The 22,972-nt window shown below is 39.1% G+C and overlaps 1 protein-coding gene across 1 annotated transcript in view; it reads right to left on the minus strand.

Annotated features, from left to right (window-relative positions):
* The window catches only part of Dnah14 (dynein axonemal heavy chain 14), a 345,721-nt gene that overhangs the window by 64,855 nt on the left and 257,894 nt on the right, over positions 1 to 22,972 (minus strand). The window contains exons 66-70 of the mRNA XM_063237535.1: positions 17,256 to 17,486; positions 16,531 to 16,652; positions 12,071 to 12,315; positions 7,676 to 8,094; positions 7,400 to 7,598 (exon numbers count right to left, since the gene is read on the minus strand). Coding sequence (XP_063093605.1) covers positions 7,400 to 7,598; positions 7,676 to 8,094; positions 12,071 to 12,315; positions 16,531 to 16,652; positions 17,256 to 17,486 — 1,216 coding nt within the window. The remainder of the gene's footprint in view (positions 1 to 7,399; positions 7,599 to 7,675; positions 8,095 to 12,070; positions 12,316 to 16,530; positions 16,653 to 17,255; positions 17,487 to 22,972) is intronic.

The following is a 22,972-nucleotide window of genomic DNA, read 5'->3' on the forward strand; positions in this document are numbered from 1 at the left end:
ATGTTTTTATCATGAAAAGGTGATGAGGTTTTTTGTTTTATTTGTCTTTTGAGGCAAAATCTTGCTGTATAATTCAGGCTGGCCTTGAACTCACTCTGTATCCCATGCTGGCTTCAAACTTGTAGCAATCCTCCTGCCTCAGCCTCCCAAGTGCTGGGCCACTATGCCAGGCTTAGGTTGTAAATTTTGTTAAACATTTTTTCTGCATCAATTTAGATGTGGTTTGTGTCCTTTATTCTGTTAGTATGGTGTATTGTATTTACTGCTTTTGTATGTTCAACCATTCTTACATTCCATGAACGAATTCCACTTGCCTATGGTGTGTAACCCATTGCATATGCTGCCAAATTTGGTTCAGTAGTGATATTTATCAGGAATGTTGGTCTACAGTTTTCTTGTGTCTTTGTCCAGTGTTGACCTCAGACTAACACTGACCTCACAAAGTGGATTAGGGAATATTCTACTGTTCCTGTATTTCATGGGAAGAGTTTTAGAGGAATTTATGTTAATAATTTTAAGTGTTTAAAGTTCTCCAGTGAAATGATCTGGTCACAGAATTTTCTTTTTTAGTCAGTTTTTGTTTACTGATTCCAACTCTTTACTTTCTATTGGTCGGTTCAGATTTTCTATTTCTTCATGATTTAGTCTTGAAAGATTGTATGTTTCAGGAACTCATACATTCTTTCTTGGTTATTCAATTTATTGGCATAATTATAGATAGTCTTATAGTTTTTAAAAATTTCTGTAGCATTTGTGCTAATGTCTCCAGTCTAATTCCTGGTTTCAGTTAGTTTTGCTGTCTCTCTTTTTCTCTTAATTGATCTAAAGGTTTGCATATTTCTTGCTTTTTAAACATGTGAGTTTTGTTGTTTCCTACTTATTTATTCTGTATTTTATTATTTCATTAACATTTATCATTTGTTTCTTTCTGCTACATTTGGATTTAGTTTGTTGTTTCTTTGCTTGGTTGAGCTATAAAATTGCATTGCTGAGCTGAGATCTTTCTTTCTAAAAATACCCATTTATGAGTATAATTTCCTTCTACATTTGCTTTCTCTGTATCCCATAAGTTTTGATATGTTGTGTTTTCATTTTCATTTGTCCCTAAGTACTTTCTAATTTACTAATTTACTTTCTTCTTTGATCTACTGGTTGAGTGTGTTGTTTATTTTCTCTTTTTTTAACTTTATAATTTTATTTTAAAGAAAATAAAGCCAAGAAAAATAAAACAGAATAAAACCAATAAAAATAAAACCATGTAAATGATACAGGATTTCAAAACAAGATGATAGAAAATCAACAATGGCTACCATTTGCCTTTTATTATCTTCAAAATAGTTGCCATACATCAGACACAGAAAAATCAAACAAAAGAGAAAAGAACAGAATCAAAAAAAACAAAATAATGAATACGATATAAGTCTTCAAAATAAGATAATAGTAAATCCAAAATGGCTACCATAATACATCTTGTTATCTTTGAAATAGCTGCCCATACTATCAGATATATTAAAATCAAACAAGACAAAACAATAAAACCAAACCAAACAAACCAATGAAAATAGTACATGACTTAAAAACAAGATAATAGGGAATTAACAATGGCCACTACCTTTAGAAGGAGATTCTCCATAGATGCTATATTACATTTTATTATCCTCTAAATAGATGATCAGACTACTAGTGTTAGGCCTGCAAAGTCAGTGAAACACTAAACACTATAAGCACTAACTTATATTTATTTTAATAGCTATAATCTCCGCCTGTATTATGCCAGATCAGTTGTTTGCTTGCTAGGGTGGAGGAACCTTGGCTCTTCTTGTCTCCTAGCTGGTTTGCCAGAAGGGGCTGGCATCTGGTTCTCCTTCCCATGGCCCCCACATGGCACTCCTCCTGGTGGCCTGTGAATGGTGCCAACTCACGGGAAGGGGCTAGTATCCGGTTCTCCTCCCTATGGCCTGTGACTATTGTTTAATTTCTACATTTTTAGGAATTTTCCACCTTTCTTTCTGGTAGTATTACTAGTTTCATCCATTGTATTTGAAAAACATGTTTGATAATGATTAATCTTGAAGACTTATTTTGTTGCTCAAAGTGGTTCTCATGGAAAATGTTCACATGGACTTGAGAAGGGGGTTATTCTGCTGTTATTGGGCAGATCACTGTGACTCTGCTTGTTTGATCCAATTGATCATTATGTTGTTCAAGTCTCCTTTTCTTTATTGGAGACTTATGAGTGATTCTTTTATCAGTTATTTAAAAGCTGCATATTAAGGTCTCTTCCATTATTACCTTGTTGTTACTTTTCCCTTCAGTTCTTGTCGGTGTCGCTCCCGGCCGGCAGGAAGAACACGCAACAATATCTGGCGGTGGTCAGGCTTTTCTTTATTTTCTCTCCGTACAGTCTGCCCCGAAGCCTCTACCGGTCCGCTCTCCGCGGCTCCTTCCGTGCTTCACCTCTCTAGCGGAAGAGGCGCTAGCATATATGCGATTACAGCAGCCAATCAGATCAAAGCGGGTAATGCAAGCTGGTTGGCTAGCGTCAGTAGTTACTAGGCAGACTGTTCTGCTGGTCGGGTTGTTTACGCAGCATGATCAATCAGGAAGCAGGAAGCAGGTGCCACCTTAGCACACTCGATGGGAGGGGTAATCTAATTTAGGCTTTGCTCTTTCCTACAGGCCGCACAACCGCCGCGCATGGCGAACTATCACAGACGCGGCTCCCAACATCTCCCCCTATTTTATTTTAAATGAATACGCGCATCGCAGCCCGTCCTGGATAGAGTGCAGAGGCCTATGCCCTGAACTGAGGCCCACCATAGGCCCTTGGTGTAGACCCTGGTCGGCCGTCCCTGGGTCCACCAAGGCCCTGAGGCCCTCGTCCTTTTTTCTAGGGCCAGGAATGAACCGGACGGAACCTGGTTGCACATAGGCATACACTCATGCCACTCCGTGTGACCCCCTCGGAGAGGCATCTAGACTCTGGGCAGAATCTAGCAATCCAGCGGGTTTCGTGCGATGTGGCGTAGGGCCTGGCTTAGGTCGAGTCATGCTGGGGTGGCATGCTCTTACCCGTCATTGACTCACCTACCCAGCTTTATGATGTCACCCAGAGAGGAGAATGTGGGAAACCCGCAGCATTTAAACTCTGTCATAGGCCAACCGAGCAAGCCACGCGTATGCCTGGGGGTCATTTTGTCCGTTCTGGACCGCCGCCAGAGCCGCGTGGGCAACCATACAGACTTGACGTCGGGCCGCCGTAAGGCGTCCGTTGATAAAAGATGTAACCCACCGGAGCAAGAATGGCCCTATAAGCAAGAGCAGAAGCAAAGAACACAGGGGGCCCAATAGTGGTAAAACATAGGGGAGCAGGCCATTCCAGGCCCCCCAGAAGGGATTATCCTGTAACTCTTTTCTTCTTTTTTTTTCCAGGTCTTTTTGTAACTTCTTCAATCGGTCACGTACGATCCTGGATTTGTTGGCGTAGAAGCAGCATCTTTCCTGCAAGGCAACACAGATACCTCCCTTTTCTACAGTGAGTAGGTCTAGGCCCCTTTTATTTTGCAGAACAACCTCTGCAAGGGAATCAATTTGATCTTGTATCTCTTGAAGGGTGGCCCCGACAAGAGACATGTCTTTCACCAATTGCTGAGATAATTGGGTATATTTAGTTAGTGAAACTCCCACACCTGTAGTCCCAGCCGCTAGGGCTCCCGAGACCCCCAGGCCAACCAAGAGAGGCATAATCACTGCATCTCTTTTATGTCTTTTTATAAAGGTGTCCACAGCCGGGATGGGCATAGGCTGGTCCCCAGAGATAACACCTATGTCTGGTAACAAATAAGCCAGGCTGCACTGGCCAGTCCAATTACTGGGCAGGCTGGTATAAGCAAGACCATTACCACAAACGAATACTCTGTCAGTGGGCGCACATAGCAGCAATGAGGCTTCACTTATATTATGTAAGGGGTCACAGTCGGCCGTCAGTACTCCGACGTTGACGTCATAACTATTATTTTGTGGTATCTTTACTTGGCATGTTTCCCATTTTTAATATATCTTCAGTTATTTTTACTTCTATGTTTATGTTTTACACTCTCTTATTACCTTAAGTTCTGGTGTTATGTTTCATACTCTCCGCGTGAGGCCCAAGAAACCCGCCACTTACGCGTGAGGTTGAGAGGAGTCTAAAAACCCTGTAGGTGCGCGCCACCCAGGGCCCAGGTTTATCCTCTACTCACCTGTCCTGCAGCACTGTATTGGAGAATGCAGTCCACCGCCGCGTCTCGGGGTTGATCAATCCCCGTACGGGCCACCAGATGTCGGTGTCGCTCCCGGCCGGCAGGAAGAACACGCAACAATATCTGGCGGTGGTCAGGCTTTTCTTTATTTTCTCTCCGTACAGTCTGCCCCGAAGCCTCTACCGGTCCGCTCTCCGCGGCTCCTTCCGTGCTTCACCTCTCTAGCGGAAGAGGCGCTAGCATATATGCGATTACAGCAGCCAATCAGATCAAAGCGGGTAATGCAAGCTGGTTGGCTAGCGTCAGTAGTTACTAGGCAGACTGTTCTGCTGGTCGGGTTGTTTACGCAGCATGATCAATCAGGAAGCAGGAAGCAGGCGCCACCTTAGCACACTCGATGGGAGGGGTAATCTAATTTAGGCTTTGCTCTTTCCTACAGGCCGCATGACCGCCGCGCATGGCGAACTATCACAGACGCGGCTCCCAACAAGTTCTGTCAAAGTTTGCTTTATATATTTGGACATTTAGAAATCTGGTGCAAAACCATTTATTACTTTTATATTTTCTTGGTAAATTGATGCTTTTTATCTTCATATGATTTCTTTTATCTCTTGTAATAGTTTTATTTCAAGTATAAAATTAGAGTTAATTTCCTAAGTTAATTTTCACTTCTCTTCCTCTTTGGCTACCATCTGCATGAAATACCTTTTTCATTGTTTCACTTTATGCCTATGTGTTTCCTTAGCTCTAAAGTGAGTTTCTTATAGACAGCACATCCTGTTTCTTTTTTATTTTGCACATTCAAAGAATCTATGTTTTTTTAACTTGGAATTTAAATATATTTATATTTAATTAATTACTGATAATTACTCACAGGGGGAATTCACTATTTCTGTTTTATTGTTTTCTGTATATTTATATTTTACTACCCTTTTTTGATTTTTTGCAGTAATATTTAAATTCTCTTTTGTTTCCTTTTGTATGTAGGTTACAGGCATTTCTTTGTGGTTACCATTGCATAAAACATCTTAATTTTATGAGATTTTACAAATTTATAACTCTATCTCCATGTTTTATACTGTTGAGGACATAAGTTACATTTTTACAGTATCACATAACCATAATTATAGGATTTTTTGTTATTTAAATCATATGCACCCAAATTACAATAACATAGGTTGGTGTATTTGCCCCTGTAGTTACCTTTTACTGGATAACCTTACGTATTTACAAAACTTCATGTTGCTGTCTATTGTCCTTTTAAAACACTCAGTGCAAAAGAGGTTTTTACATAATTGTTTCCTAAATTTTTATTTAGTATATGTTTGCAGTACATAATGTTCACATACCTCATACAGAGTTGGTACATAAAGATGACACATTGCGATTCTTTTTTATCTTCTTTCTCTCCTTTGCTTCTCTATCTATTGATCTCATTTCCACTGCAAAAATTTTGTATCCCTATTATCTGTTATTTTGCTCTTCATTTGTATTTGGGATTGCCCATATAAGAAAACCATGCAATATTTAGGCTTGTGTGTCTGGTTTATTTCACTCAAACTTATGGACTCGAGGTACATCCATTTTCTTGAAGATGACTCAAGTTTATCCCTTATAGCAGAGTATTCATCTGTTTTCGGACACACAGGCTGTTTCCAAGATTTAGCTATTGAAAACAGCGTTATGAAAAATATGGTATGCATAGATCACTATAATATGATGTCTCCAATAACATATTTTATAGGGTAAGCCTAGTGGTAGTAAACATTTAAGTTTTGTTATCTGGGAAAACCTTAATTTCCCTTTCATTTTGTTTTCTTTCTGGTACTGGGCTTTAAACTCATGACCCTGCACTACCAGGCAGGCGCTTGTGCCACTGAGCTAAATCCCCTGTCCTCCCTTTCCATTTTTAAAGAATTGCCTTACACAGGGTTCTTGTTTGACAGGTTTTTTCCTTCAGTTTTTTGAATATACAACCCTCCTTCCTGTGGTCTACAGTCTCTCCTGAGAAATCTACTGATAATCACACAGAAACTCCTTTGCATGCATGAATCATTTTTGTCTGGCTGCTTTCATGATTGTGTTACTGTTCAAAGTTGAATTTTGTTAACAGTGGTTACTCACATTGGTGTTTGGTATTTACATTTTTCCATGGTTTTTCTAAAATATCCCAGAATCTATCTAAAATTTTTATTTTTATTCTCGAGCTATTGTTTGTTTTCTTTCTTTTGTAAGCAAAAGAATTATAATAAATCCATAAAATTATCCACTGAATAAGAAGTCTACTAGGTGCCAATGTTTCGACTTCTGTGAAAACAAGCAAAAATAAGAACAAGTGGAGCTATCCATATCTTTAGTATACTTTGTAGTAACTCTGTGATTGTCTTCTGACATTCAACGCATGTCAATAAAGTCTAATCTAAATCACCACTTCTCTCTATGTGAGGTCAGATTTCCTACAATTTCTTATTTGTGTGGTTTAAAATGTACAACATAGCACAAGAGTGCAAGTGTATTTAATGCTACTTAAGTGAATACTTAGAAATCATTAAAATGGTAGACAAACCTATGTATATCTAATTACAACTAAAATATATTTTAAAATATATGACACAGGAATATCTAAGACATTTTAATTTTTTTTTTTTTTTTTTTGTACTGGGGATCGAACTCAAGACTTTGTGTTTGCCAAGCAGCAGGCACTTATACCGCTGAGCTAACCACCTGGCAAAAGTTTGAATGCTTAAGTGATCTTGCCTAAGCTTTTTTGGTAAATATGCTTTTGTGGCTCAAATTTCATAAAAAACTGAAGTCAATAATAGGTAGGAATGCTGAGGTTCAACTCTGATGATATTTCATATTCATGTTGTATGTACATCCTTGAGAACATACAGACTCCCATTAGATATTTTGCTCTGCAGATTAGGACTTCCATAACTGTACTTGTGCATGTGTTGAAAAGTTATCAGTGCTAATTATATGTTTAACATTGTGAGGTATGGTGAGAAACCAGACATTGTAGTTGGCCATAAGCTACTTCTGGTTTCATCAGTTATAGCCACAATGACTTGGATAACCTCAGGGATATTTCAGTATTTTTATATAGTAATATATTTTTAATGAGCTTCTAGTCATTCAGAGAAGCTGCTTTTACTTACCATCAAGTCTTGGCTTGGAGAGAATATTTTCAATGTTTATCAGGATGCTAGAATACAGAAAGAGTTTCCACTCCTCCTCTGGTAAGAATCCAATGCCATCAGGCCTGAGGTTCCCATCAGTATTATTTTGCATGATTGCAGTACAAAGCCAGAAGGAGAAGCAGAGTTTATGTTGGTTGAACAGAGCTGAAGAAACCACCTACAGAGAAAATACAAGTATTAGACCAACCCAGATAGCTTAAATATGCAGAATTTGCATTAAAGAACATCTCTTACCTTAAAAATATTTCTTGTCAGTGCATCTATTGCATTTTTAATATGCTCATCTAAGGCATTTTTCTCATTTTCCAAGTTAGGTACTTCGGAAATATTTTTAATCTCATTAACTTTTTTCAGAGACATCTTCTCCGTTTTCAAGCCATGCTCTTGCCCTCTGTTTTTGGAAACTACTGATGACACGAAGACCTGGCAAAACCAGCTCAGGGAGAATTGGTACATGTGGTCTACCCGGGCCAGGCCAGCCGCCAGGAAGTACAGGAGGACACCCCGGGAGGCAATGGGCAGGTACTTCTCTCGAGTGGCTTGGATTTCATTTTCTGCTTTTTCTGTTGCTTCAATGCGTTTTGCAATTTCATTTGAAGTCATTTTGCATTTTCTTAAGGTATCTATAATTTCCTCATCATCTAACATGCATCCTAAAGACCAGTGGTAAACAAAGAGTGAATTTAAGTAAAGACTGCATGATACTGAATAGTCGTTTCCACACCCTGCCTCTGGATAAGAATTTTTCCCGTGGGCGTTGTGTTGGTTTTGTGTTGGAGATGGGCTCCAAGGAAACAATCCTATTTCTAAGAGATGAGATTAACAACTCAAAGTCTGCACTTCCCACTCCCACATATTCTCCACATCACTTTCATTTCTGTGGATCCTAATTCTATTACAGGCACATCACAAGTAACCAGTCCAACCTAGGGAATATATCTGCACTGTGACCATTGGACAGTGGACATTAGAGTAATGTCTCTGGAGAGTAACAAACATACTATTACTTCAAGGGGCAGGCTCTGGTATTTTGTACTCTATTTTGTTAAACAAATAAAACTGATGATGTTCAGTGATATGAATTTCTCAGCTAGTAACAAATTGAAAGTCACCTACTGAAGAAACACTGCTCTAGACACACACATTCATTCTACGTCTTTCATATTTGAAGCAGCTCTTAAATTTGCATTAAAACCCTTCTATTTTACAGGCTAAACAGTCTCTCATTTTCTTCATCTGCCTTTTGCTTATGGACTTTCAGAACCCTCACACCATCTTTGATGCACACTTCTGGACAGACTTAGGATGGGAAAAAGCCTTCTTAAATTGTGGTGCCCAAAGTCAAACACAGTGTTTTGGCTTGACGTGACTACTGCTACAACATCCTGGGATCTGGGCAACTTGAGTCACAAAAAAAGTAAAATATTTCCATAGAGGCAATGACCCTGATGAGTTTTACTAAAACTTAGAAAGAAGGAAAAAAATTTTGTTTAGAATCAAGGAGGATTTTTTTTCATCCTAGGAATCAAAACCAAGGCTTCCTAAACAGGAAGCACAGTGAGCTATACTCACAACCCAAGGAGACTTTATTAGTTAGAGTTTTCAAGAAAATTTTTTTATTAAAGTCACTATTAATAAATAGTCCTTTAAAAATATCTTAAACTCTTATCCAAGGAAGAGTTAGGCATAAACACCAGAGCAGAGCAAAAGTACAGAACCCTCTGATGTGTGTCATATTTAGCAATCTTTCATTTGTCTCATTAAGCCCATTTTGTCCAATTTACACAAAGCTTATCATGAACTATGACATTTGTTATACACTGGCCCAAGATGAGAATGGGGCTGTGTCTCTGGGCCCTCATGTGCATGTGATATAGGAGATTCCCAGGGACAGCTGCAGTCTCCTCAGAGGAACCAGATGGCTGTCCACGTGACCACATGTCTTATCACCAAGTGTCTTGTAATCACATGTCCACATGACCATGTGTCTTGTATCACACATCTTGTGACCACGAGTCCATGTGACCAAGTGTCCATCTGACCACATGTCTTGTCACAAAGAGAAGTCATCTCATTCTTGTGCTATAAAAAAAACTGGTTGTTGTTGTTGGATACAAGGAACAGAAAAGCAACAGAGATCCTCCCAGGGGTAAATGTGTGTTTAAGGTTCATAGTAAACAAACATACTTCTAAGAAAGGGTTTGCCTGAATTTCTAACACAAGCTAAAATGAACTGTTGTGCTTTGTTTCTCTTTTTTCCCCTTGTAAATATGGTTTTAAGACCTGAGGTACTACTTCCTTTCTTTGGAAAACTTAACATGCGTCTCTTCTTGAGTCAAGTCAAGGAGAATGGTGTGGCAACTGCAAGACTGTGCCCAAGAAGTCTGGGTCCCAAGGTGGCAGTGCTGAGGGTAGTGAGACCTTGAAACAGGATCTGGGGGCCCCAGGTCCTGGGGAACAGCAGGGACTGGGTTCAAGAGCCAGTGATTGTGAGAGCAAGATGATCTTTGCTCCTGAACTCTCCTCCTGTTTTATCTACATAAAACTATAAAGGCAGCTTGCCTTGAGTATTTTATTACAGTAATAAAATACATATAGGAGCAATACACCCTCCTCACTACTTTCCCTATTTTAAATACTTCTAGAGTTTGAGGTTTTAATGCCAAATATGAAGTCTTGTAGGATACTAAAAACATCATCTCAAAAAATAAAGGCAGTTTTACTCTGTAAAACCTCAGTCCTTGTCCAGGTTTTGAACAGCCAGTGCTTCCTCCTGCATGGCCTGCAGGGGCACTCCTCTTTTGCTACTGTGGCATTTTGCCAAGAACGGTTGGCTGATGGTGAGGCTGTCACTGGACTGAGGGGCACACGTAATTCAGTGGGGCGGGCAGGAGTGGTATGCATCACTGCCCTTCCCCTGGCACAGCTGTCTGCGCCTCCCCAAGCGCAAGCTGTGCTCTGAACACAGTTGTCAGTACCAGCATTGCCCCATGGTCAGCGCCACCCCAAGGATCTCACCATTCAGACTTGCTGAGAGAAGGGCAGCAGAGTTGATTGATAAAGAGCATTTAAAAATGAGAAAGAGTTCTACCACCAATTCTCAGCTTTAAATGAGCAGAAAATTAGTAGAACTAAGAAAAACAACGGATAGAACTGCTGAGTCTCAGGCAAACATTCCCGAGGACAACAGAGATTCAGTCCTAAAACATTTTCAGGTTAAAAGATTAATGGAAGCATCTGAAGAACTCATCTTTTCTTTTTTTCTTTTTGGTACTGGAGATTGAACTCATGACCTTGCACTTGCCAGGCAGGTGCTTGTGCCATTGAGCTAAACCTCCAGCCACTGATATTTTCTTTTTAAAGTTTAAGATATACATTTTAATTTTAAATTGCATGGAATCTGTGGCTATGACATTCAGATTTTCATCTCCTGTCTGATATTATTTAGCAAGATTTCATCAAGCAGTTTTTGTTTTGTTTTAAAGTGATTATATCAATTGGACATATTTATGAGCACAGTATCATCATTTTACACAAGGACAGAGTGCGTGATGAGCAAATCCGGGCAGTTAGCACGTCTGCTCCAGACACGGAAGCATTATTGAGAGACAGGTCCTTTCAAATCTGAAAAGAGCACTGCTCCTGGGAAAGGCTGATTTGTGTCCCTCCAAGCTTTCTTGTCAGGACATTAGATCTTATTTATTTATAAATGTTTGCCTTTCTTAAACGCCTGGTTTTCAGTCTGTCTTACTAAAGCAGCTAGTCATGTGGGCTTGTACCTCAGGCTGCAGGCTTTCCAATCAGACAGAGACTAAATTGCCGTGAGTATCAGCACTGTGTAGATGGCTTCAGAGTAAACACAAGCCAGGGCCCAGCTGAAAAAATTCAGGCTCAGTTAAGTCTAGTGGAACTTGTTGGATATTTGTATGGAAAAAGAGAAAAAAAAAGCAATAAAATCTATAGAATATTACTATATATAATTTTAATTGAGAATCAAGTTATTTGGGAGACTTTAAAGTCCAAATAAGTTACAAGTTAAAACAGAAAAGCAATTCATTATTAGGGACTCTTGCATTTTATGTCAGTTGCATTAGGAGCAGATACATCTGTGTGACTCAGTAATTTAACCTAAATTGAAGTTAGTTGCTATAAAGGCTATGATTTCTGAGATAGCTCTGATGTAAACAGGAAAACAGTTTATACATCTGTTTCTTAAAAAAATAAAATTTCTAGTGTTATACATAAAAGTCTTGGGTTGTTTACTTTGAAAAGACCCGTTAGTGTTAACACAAGGAGAACCTGCTCTTTACCTCTGTGCTGTACTGGAGACCTGTGGCTGGCATTAGGCAAGAGATACACAGGCACAGAGTTTCATGCCAGCCTCTCTCTCAGCTTTCACTTAGAACTGAGAGCAATGTGTCGGGAGCAAACTGTTCTAGGAGAGGACCAGCTAATGCAAAGTGAGAACTGAGAAACGTCACAGCTTGAGCCCAGGCTCACCAGTGCTATTTGACTATCTGGTGAAAATGAAAATGTGGTTCTTTTGACCCCAATTCAGAATAAGATCCTGAGAACTTTTTATTCTGATCTTCACAAAGTCTCTTAGTATCACAAGACATCTCCACTTACCCTGGGAATTCTGCAGTAAGTCCAATGTTTTCTCCTCTAGTTCTTCAAGCATTATTGCATCAAGGGCAATCTGCTCCAGTAACTGAGAGTGCTGCTTTTCTAAATGAGGCACTTCGTGACTTACTACAGTAGATAAGAGCTGGTCTTGCAAGCCTTGGAATGTTACTGTGAAGTTGACCATAGTAACGAAGTTGTACACTGATGGCAGAAAATGGGGGTTGTCTATTTCTGTAAATAAGTATAACCTAAACACGAGAAAGACACCAATTGTTCAAATAACATACAGAGGGAAAGATGAAAATAATTTATCTAGTAATGCAAAATACATTTTTCCTTGAAGTGAATGAGATTAATGTTTAGTGTTATTCAGCCTTGCACACAAAGTAGGCTCTTAACCATAAATTTTGGTTTAAGCACGAGGGCAGGAAGAATGCTAAATGGAAGTTCTGATGCTGATCATTGTGAGACTCTGGCTTCCACCCAGAGCAGTGAGAGTGAAGCGGGGATCTGGCAGCAGAGAGATGCAGTGTTTCAGATCTGACCCCTCTAGCTGCCTTCTAGAGTGCTGCAAGGCAGAGCAGAGGGGTTGTTTGGGGTAAGGAGAGACGACAGTAGCTCAGGTCAGGAGGGACCTGTGGGACGCTGAGGAAAGGTCCGTTTGTAGATCTTGTTTAGTTCTCCAGGCAATCAAATAAAGCAGGGACAATTCTTCATTCCTTTTATAAAGAAAGAACTGATGCTCAAAGAAGGTAAATAAGCTACCCCTATAAGATGGACAAAAGTGACAGAATAGGGATCATGTCTTTTGTAGCAGCACCCTTTTCTACCCCTTCAGCACAAGTAATTCCTGAGCTGACCTGTTTGTCAACTCAGGAAAATGCCACTTCACAAATGACTCCAGAAGTGAGGTTTCGTGATCAGGTTCCCCAGGGAGAGAGGAGGGCTGGTCAGCAGGCTGTCCCCTACAGAGCTACTGTGCACAGTGCCAGAGTAGAGTCCAGGAAGGGGAGGGGGTTTGAAGCCTTGTCGAGCTTTGTTTAACCCCTTTTATAAAACCTCAGGATACCTGATTTGAGGGACATTTATTACATCCTTGAATTGTAGTTGTGAGGAGCATATTTGGAAAATGTCTTATTAATAGAAAAGAGGCCTAAGGAGGAAGAGCTGGACAGTGCCTGGGAGCACAGTGCACACACTGCATTTCCTCAGGACTCAGATGTGCGATGAGGTGGACTGTGTCACAGTCCTTTGTGAGTTGGCCACTTCTTACTGGGAACAGACACCAGGTTTTTACCTTTCTAGGCCAAATCTCTTTCTGCTCTGGACATAGACTATGGATCTTGTTTTTTAAAGCTGCAAAAGCTGGTTCTGCCCAAAGACCATGTTAGGCAAGTGGCTCAAGCCAAGCTCCCAGCTGGGAGTCATGGCCTCCTATAGAGGCACCTCAGGAGCTCATAGTGACTGAGCAAGTAAGATCCCTCTCACACGGAAATCTGCGAACGGAGTCGAAAACAGGACGGGCAGGGAGGTGTGCACTGACTTGTGGTGAGGTGAGTGAGAGAAACTGACACTCTACCACAGTTTGACTCCAGCGGAGGACATTCTGGGCCCAGGCAGTCCTGCGGGAGCAGGGCGCGGTGGCGACTCCAGCCACACATCCCCCTCTCAGGCGGGATTGGTGAAAAGTGCCTAGCCTACGTGACGCTGCTGGCAGACCCAGTAGGCTAGCCCAACTCAGATCCCAGAGCCTGACGGTGGCCGGGAGGGGTAGGCCCCGTGTAGGCTGCCTGGTCTGTAACTCCCTGGTGCGCTGCGGTGGGCGGGAACACCTAACCGGCGCAATTCGATCAGGCTGTAGCTGACAGGGAGAGAAGCTGGGTCTCCTATATAAGCTTACATATATAAAGAACAGAGAATATGGGAAGAGGCAGCAACAAGAAAGGCTCCTCGGCCCCCAATTCTGAGAAACAGGCAATAGCGGACACCGCACCAATAGACATAAAGCGCCATATAGAGAGCCATAGATCAGTTCAGGAATGAAGTTATCAATGACCTGAAGCTAGAAGTATGCAGAATAGTTAGAGAAATGCTAAGCACCACCCAAGAAAAAACAGATGGTGGAATGGAAGAACAGAAAAAGAGGGGAGAATTGTTTGATAGAGAAAACAGAGAAAGCATAGAATACATGAAGCAGGTTCAAGGGACTACCAAGAAACTAAGAAGTCTATCGAAGACTGGCATAACAGCTTGAAAGAAACTAAGGACAGACTATCTGAACTGGAGGGCAGATTTGTAATATGGGAGAATGAGATGAAAAACTTCTTAAAAATAACAAAGAAACAAACAGCAATAATACAAAGACAAGAAGATGATAAGAGGATCCATAACTTAAGGATTAAGAACATAAAAGAAGAAGTAGGGACACAAACAAGTGAACTACAAAAGCTACTCACAGAAATAATCCAGGAGAATTTTCCTAATTTAGCAAAAAGGAAAGATACTCAGATGTATGAGGCATACAGGACCCCAGCTACCTACAACCCAAACAGAGCAACACCCAGGCATATAATAATAAAAATTCCAGAAATTCAATACAAGAACAGAATATTAAAAGCTGTAAGAGACAAGAAACAGACCACTTACAAGGGAACACCCATCAGACTTACAGCAGATTTCTCTGCACAAACCATCAAATCATGAAGAGCGTGGGGGGAAATAATTCAAGCTTTGAAAGATAATAATCTCCAGCCAAGATTGAGATATCCTGCACAACTGTCCCTGGAAATTGATGGAAAAACAAGGTGCTTTCAGGATAAAGAGGAACTGGGGGAATTTGCAACCACCAATTCAACTCTACAGAGAGTATTGCAGGATATTCTAAAAAAAGAAAAATACAAAGAATCCAGAAATAGTGGCGGGGAGGCCACAACGAATGGAGCAGAGAACAAAATGAAGAAGACAAACTGATAGCTACTGACAGAAAAAGAGCTCAACAGAAATGAGGCAGAGAAGATTGGATGATAGGAACAGCTATTTTGGAGAAAATGACATCTTAATAGGTAATACTGACTTAGTATCATCTTGTTTTGAAGTCTCATCAAGCTTTTGTTCTTCTGTCTCCATTGGTCTAAATAGGTTGTATCTTATTGGATTTTATTATGTATGATAGTATAAGCAAAAACCTTTTAAAGACAAGGAGATTATACAGAAACCATTGTTCATTTTCTGTTAGTCGATTCTAAATACTCTGTAATGCTGTCATTCTCTTAAATGGTTTTACATTGTTTTGATATATTTAATGCTACAGTATACGAAGTTGTACTCAAGGATTTCAAGGAAAGAGACAATATGGTAACTACTTTTAGGTCAGGATTATCTGGTGGTAAAACACTATTCTGCTTAAATGGTTATGTTTTGATCTGCGCTGTTTCACTGCTATGCCCTCTTTTATCTCAATCTCCACTCCATTATTTACTTTTTTATTTTTATCCTTTTAATTAAAGGAAAAATAAATAAAAATAGCAGGATATATTATAGTAACCCACTTTGACTTTCCATTATCTCAATTTAAAGCCCTATATTACTCTCACCAGCTTGTTTTTGACTGATGTTCCCCTATTCTGTTTTGCTGGATAGTATGAGGTTCGAAAGTTTAGGCATCAGCTGTGAAGATAATGAGATTCATTATAACGCCCATTCTCATTGACTTTTATCTACTTTTGAAGACCTACAATGTCTCCAATGTTTTGGTTTTGTCGGTTTTGTTCTTTACTGTTTTGTTCAATTTTATTATAACTAATGATATAGGCAATTCTATTAGAGATAGCGGGAGGCATTATGGTAACCATTGTTGATCACCTTGTATTATGTTTTTACATTATCTATTATGTCCACCCTTTTGATTTGACCGATTCTGTTCTGTTATGTCACATTTGGTTTTACTCTCTTCCAAAAAAGTATTAAGAACCGTGGGAGCAATGAAACCCAAAATGTGTAATAGTCACTGTACAAAAGAGAGGAAAAGAAAGTGCTCTAAACTATATAACTGCATGTATATTTAAGTGTATAAGATAGAAAATGATATCACAGAGTTTTATTGGATCACTGAACAGAACTGTTTGCAGTATCATTGTTGGAATGTCCACTTTACAAGCTTTAATTTTGTGACTTGAACAATTATTTCTAAGATGACAATATGTAATCCATTAACTAGTGATTTCCTACTGTTTATTTTTTTTCTGTAAATCTGTATAACTTGTACCCTTTCTCTGCTTTTTTTTTTCTCCTTAAATAAAATTAAAAAAAAAAAAAGATCCCTCTCACCCCAGGAGAGCTCAGAGGGAGCAGGCCAGGGCAACCTCCTCTCCCATGAAGGAGTTCCTCAGGCCCAAGAAGGAGGACTTCAAGATTATGGGTCTTAAACAGAGACATTTCACTCAGTTAACTGGAAAAGACACTACCTGAATTGAGAATTGTATGGAAGCTCAGAATCATCAATTCTTATGAAATACTGCCCTCTTTTCTGGTAGATATCCTTTTTCAATGTTGCCTTCAAGACTGGAGAAAGTGTTTCAGAGAGTATCTGGGGGGAAAACAAGAAAAATCTTAAAATAAATAAATTGGTTGGAAGACACCTTTAAATCTTATTAAGTATCTGAACACCAGTGAAAGAGCTAATTCAACACTGAAAACTCACTGTGTGTGTGCATATGTTTGTGTGTGTACTATATGGTATGTATGTATGTATAAGTGTGCATATGCATTTATGTATTATGTGTATGCATGTGTAGATGTTCTTCCCTGGGCGGGTTATGCATATACTTGTGTATGCTTATGTGTATGGGCATTTATGCATATATGCACATGTATGTAATTATGCATGCATGTGTACATTGTTCTAACATGTGTGCATGTATATATGTGCTATACCTGTGTATAAGCATGCATATGTATGTTTATGTATATGCATGTGTGAGTTTGCTGCATGTATGTATACATGCATGCATGCAGACACACATATACACATGTATGTGTGCATGCATGCACATGCATGCTATATATGTGTACATGTAAGCGTATGTGTATATGTAAATTCTTTTGTCTGGAAGTATGACTTGTCACTTAAAACTTATCCTTCTGCTTGGTGCTAATAGGAATGGAGAGTCAGGTCCTCTGGCCCCAGTACCTGCAGAAGCACACTTGCCCCCATCTTCATGGCGTTCTCCAGCTTCTTGGGGAGCAGGCTGTCCTCTGTAGAGAGCTCCTGCAGCCCGGGTCCCTCCACATGGCGGATCCAGGTTAGCGCCTGCTTGTGTGGGTCGATAAGCAGTGGCCACTGCTGTCCACTTCTCATCAGGATAGCATTCTCTGTGGACCACCTCCCAAGGGGCAGCCCCTGGGTGTGCCACCTGTGGACCTGGGCAAAAGCAGTGGAGCCATCACTGCTCACAACTGAGTCACATCTTTAGTATCCTACAGCACGGGGAAGGGTCCTACAAGAACCCTACCTTGAGAAAAGTAAATAATCTTTAAAGGACTAAGGAACTTGGATGTGAAATTTTTGTTGTGGTGATTGCCAGGGAACCTGTGGTAAAGGCAGGAGCCTCCTTGGGAGATGCCTAGTGCATCTTTTAGTTCTGTAATGAGCTTTTGTTTACACCCATGAAGAATGGCATGGTCTTGAATCGTACATCAAAGGAAATATGGAAATGGATGAGAATGCTGCAGAGAGAGGCACTCCTGCCGCTGTAGTATGAACAACCCTTTGATGCAGCATGAAGAGTCCAGGGTACAAAAGGTGATCCTTAGGCCCAGATTCAAAAGCGAAGTGATCTCCTGATATCTAAGTATGTGTGACTAAATACTGGAGTTAGCTTGCTTAATTTTTGAGCTTGAGGTAAATTAACTCCTGCACTATTTTTGTGCCTTGGCTTTGCCCAAGCTGTGTGTGGTATTTGCACCTTTTTGGGGCTGTAGAGCAGCCACTAAGTGAAAATCCAAGGCTTAGGGACCTATTCCATACTAAAGGTACTGGACGGCTCCAAGAGTTGGCTCCCAGGAATGTGTTGGAGTGAGCATTCTTCTGCTTTTCTATTGATTTAGTTATCAATGCATTTCTTTAAGTGGAAAAAACTGGAGTGACGGACCACAGAATTGGGTGTAACACTTGCAGCTAATATCAGTGTTCTAAGTGGTTTTGAGACTTTCTGTCACCCTGTACCCTCACCAGCTCTGATTGAGTCAGTCCTCACAGTCTGCTAGGTTGGGAGGTGCTCTGTGGTGTCACGCTTTGGATTTAATCTCCATCCCCTGCTGAGCTTCCTAAACAGTGAAGCACCTGCTGTGTGCACTGCTGTGTACACTCCTATTCTGGGTTGCCTATTCACCACACATGACCATGCATCTACTGGGTTTTACTTATTTGCCTATTGACTTTTAGTAGTTTTTTTTAACGTTAGGTAGAATTTTTGGTTTAAAATATGTATTGTAAACAATCTTCTCTTCTCTGGCTTTTTAAAAATATCCTCTCAATTGTATTCTTTGATGAAGAGGTCTAAATTTTAATGTAATGAAATTTATCATAATTTTCTTTATATAGTTACTTTGTTTTTGGTAACTATTGCTTAAAAATTTTAGTAGTACAAGTTTTAAGTACATACATTTTACAATCATCTTGGGGAGTTAGTGTATGCACATAACACATCTTATCTCTTTTTAAAATCCCTACCTCAACTTCTCTTCTTAGTTCCCTTATATCCTCTTCATTCTTGTTGATATTGCTAATCTCAGTTTATGCTTGTGGCATATAATGACCATGTCTGTTGGGGTTGTTAGGACCTTGTACCTGGCACGTACCCTATTTTCCCATCCCCTTTTCTCTCCCACTTGGTCCCCTAGACTTTAAAAGATTTTATTTTGGTACCGGGAATCAAACTCATGACCCTGAATTTGCCAGGCAGGTGCTGTGTCACTGAGCTATGTAAGAGATCTTTTTAAACCTAGGATCATGCATATGTTCTAAAATGTACTTCATTAATTTGTGTTGAACATTTAGAAATCAAATTTAACTGAAATAAATTTTTATGTGTGGTATGAAGTAGCAGTCAGATTTCCTTCAAAAATGTACAGTTATCTGGGACCTTTTTTTGACGAGACCACCCATTCTTGACTGTGGCCTCATCTGTGTCATCAGTCGAATGTCCCTGCACACAGGGGTCTGTTCTAGCCTCTGGCCTCTGCTCTGCTTTTAGGGTGCTTTATCCTTCCATTGGTAGATACACGATAAATAATATCACCATCCAGATTATGCAGCTCTAAAGTAAACCTTGACATTTCATGTCTTGATAACAGTCCATCAACATCATCTTTCAAATGTTTACTTTTCTTTGATAATTTATTTATTTTTAAATTTTATTTTAAAGAGGATAAAATTAAACAGAACAAAACAGATCACAAGACAATGTAAGAGATACAGATCTCAAAGCACAACAACCAGAGATCTTCACTGTCTACCATATTGTCTCTTGTTTTCTTCCAAATAGTTGTCCATATCTTTGCATACAATGAATTCATACAAAGCAAAATAGTATATAACTGGTCAGAACAGGATGATGAAGGCATTTTAGGTCATCGAGACGAGACAATAGGGAAGTCAACAATGGCTGCTAATGTCTCTCATTTTCTTCAAAACAGCTGTCTTGATAACTTTTAAAATCAGCTTTTAAGGACACACATACATGCTGGAATGTTGACTGGGATCACATTGGATCAGTCAATCAATCTGGAAAGAACTGGAAGCTTTAGAATATTGAGTTTACCAATTCACGAATTTGAATAACTTTTAATTTAAATTTCTTAAAATATATCTCAGTACTTTCTGGTTTCTTTGTAAAAGTTCTGCACATCTTTTGGTACGTTATTTTGATGCACTGATAAGTGGTATCTGAAAATACTGCATACTCTTGTTGGTGGAGAGAAAGGCAGTTGAATTTTGTATATTGACTTATTCTAGAAACTTTGCTAAATTTTTATTAATTCTGATGATATTCCTATAGATTTTCCTGGATTTTAAAGCAGCACCCCCCATGTGCATTTTCTCTCCTTCCTGACCATAGCACCTTGTCTCCCTGCTGTCTTCTTGGTGGTGCCTCCCTTGTCATCCACCGTCTGGAAGGAAAACCTTTCATCAAGACACCATTTTTAAATTCTGATTTCTTCTTTGATCTATGGTTATTTGCATTTTTTTCATTTCCAAAAATATGAGGATTTTTAAAGAATCTTTAAGACTGACTTCTAGCGGGGCTGCTTTTAAAAAAATTTTTGAAATGAAAAAAGAACACAAAGAGCACTGGGGATGTAACTCAGCAGCACAAGCACCTGCTTGGCAAGCCCAAGGTCCTAAGTTTCATTCCTGATACAAATAAATAAACAAACCACAAACAACAAAAATGATGATACAGAATTTAAAAGCAAAATAATAGGAAATTAACAATGGTTACTGTAATGCATATTGTTTTTCAAAGCAGTTATTCAGATTATAGGATATAAGCATGAAAAAATGATCAGTCAAATGATGAAAGTACAAACTTTGATGAACTGACAGATAAGTAATATAATTATCTATCATATATATATGATACATATTTTCTTTCTTTCTTTGCTCCTTTTCTCTATCCCAATTTTTCTTTCCATTTGAGCCATTTCTTTCCCTTTCCCTTTCACAATACCTATTGTACATTTTGGATCTTATTTACTCTTTCAATTTTTTACACTAGGGAGACAATATGATATTTACACATGCAAGCCTGATTTATTTCACTTATGGGTATGGTCTCAAGTTGCATCCATTTACCTGTAAAAGTCTCAAGTTTATTCTTTATAACTGAGTAGTACACCATTGTATAAAAATATCACATCTTTTTTTTATCCATTCTGCAACTGATGGGCATTTGGGTTGTTTCCAAGGCTTAGCTATTACAAATTGTGCTGCTATAAACGTGGGTGCACATATATCACTGTGGTATGTTTTTTCAATTCTTCTGGGAAAATATCCAGAAGGGGAATAGCTGTATCAAATGGGGCCTTTAATCCTAGTTTTCTGAATCATCTCCACACTGATTTCCACAGTGGGTGCACCAGTCTACACTCCCACCAACAGTGAAAAAAGGTTCCTTTTTTCCCCACAGACCTGCCAGCATTTGTTATTGGTTGATTTCTTGATCGTAGTCATTCTTTTTGGAATGAGATAAAATCTCAGGGCTGTTTTAATTTGCATTTCTTGAATGACCAATGAAGCTGAACATTTTTTCATATATTTATTTGCCATTTATGTTTCTTCATCTGAGAAGTGCATATTCATCTCAGATGCCCATTTTTGGGTTGGGTCTTTGAAATTTGGGGGCATGATTTTAATTGTTTATATGTTCTAGGTAGAAGTTCTTTGTCTGAAGGACAGTTGGCTAAAATTCTTCCCAGTCTGTGGATTTGTTTGCACTCTGTTGAATAATCTCTTTTAATGGGAAAAAAACTTTTTGTTGACTGGAATTGCTTTGGTTATTCTGTCTCTTCTGGTCCCAAATGAACTTTAGGAATGTTTTCTTTAGATCTGCAACGTATGCTAACGGTATTTTGATTAGAATTGCATTGAATCTGTATAACAGGTTTGGGAGTATGGCCATTTTAACAATACTGGTTCTTCTTAACCATGAATAAGGGTTATCTTTCCATTTTCTGACATCCTCTTCAATATCCTTTTTCAGAGTACTTTAATTTTCAATAAGTAGATCTTTTATAACTTGTGTTAGACTGATTCCTAAGTATTTCATTCTTTTGGATGCTATTGGCTGGTTGGATGATGCTCTCAGAGTGGTCTCCCATCTTTGCTGTGAGCTGGATTAGCTCTGGCAGTCTTCTGTGGTCAGGGTTCTCTGTGCTTGGTGGCTGTTCAGCTGCAGGGGTGGCAGCATCATGTGACCCTGAAGCCCACTTAGGGTCACCTGACTAAATCTCCTCTGTTCTTGCTTTGATGTGCTTGTTCTGATTTGCAGGAAGGTGTTAGACTCACTATGACTGCAGGTTTATCTGGGTTTTTTTTTTTCTGTTGCAGATCTAAAGAAAACATTCCTAAAGTTCATTTGGGACCAGTAAAATGAATTATGAATATTTGAGATCTTATTATGACATACAAATTTAAAATTGTTAACATATTCTTGGAGAATTAAACCACTTTTTACTGTAAAGTACAGTTGTTTAATTCTACTAATCCTTTACTTTGCCGCAAAGTTGCTGTTATTGCTGTTGTTTTGAAATCTATGGTAAATTTTCTCCCATCTTTTATTCTCACTTTTCAATATGTCTTAGTAAATCACATATGATTTCTGTTCTGTGCTTTGGTTTATCCCATTATACAGCCTTATGATTTTAAGTTGGTACATACAGTCCATTCACATTTAATGCAATTATTTATATAGCTGGGTTTAAATTAGCTACTAACATTATGAGAATGAGGAGCCAGTATTTGTTTCTGAGATTTGAAAAATTGGATGGTCCATTTAAGTAAAGTTATCAGTGTAGGAGCCAATTTATTCTATGAGGATGGAAGAAAAATAGGTCATTTTAAAAACGTCTTCTTAATATCAGCATAAGACTTATATATGTAGACCATAAACATCTTTAAGTGAATTGCTCAATCTAGGTCTATATTTTTTGGCTGTGGCTAAGAATGCTCCTTGTGACTCATTAAGCTCACTAATTTTATTAGTGAAAGGAGTTGGAGGACTGCTTGTGTTCCCCAAGGCAGGGAGCTGGATTAGAATGAGAGAGTATTTTGTGAATTACACTCAGAAGGTGAGATACAAGAAAAGATAATTGAGACGCTAGAGCTATCACTTATAAAAAAGTAAA

This window comes from Cavia porcellus, unplaced genomic scaffold (genome assembly GCF_034190915.1).
Source record: "Cavia porcellus strain 051 isolate PalLab524CR breed Dunkin Hartley unplaced genomic scaffold, mCavPor4.1 scaffold_26, whole genome shotgun sequence".
NCBI lineage: Eukaryota > Metazoa > Chordata > Mammalia > Rodentia > Caviidae > Cavia > Cavia porcellus.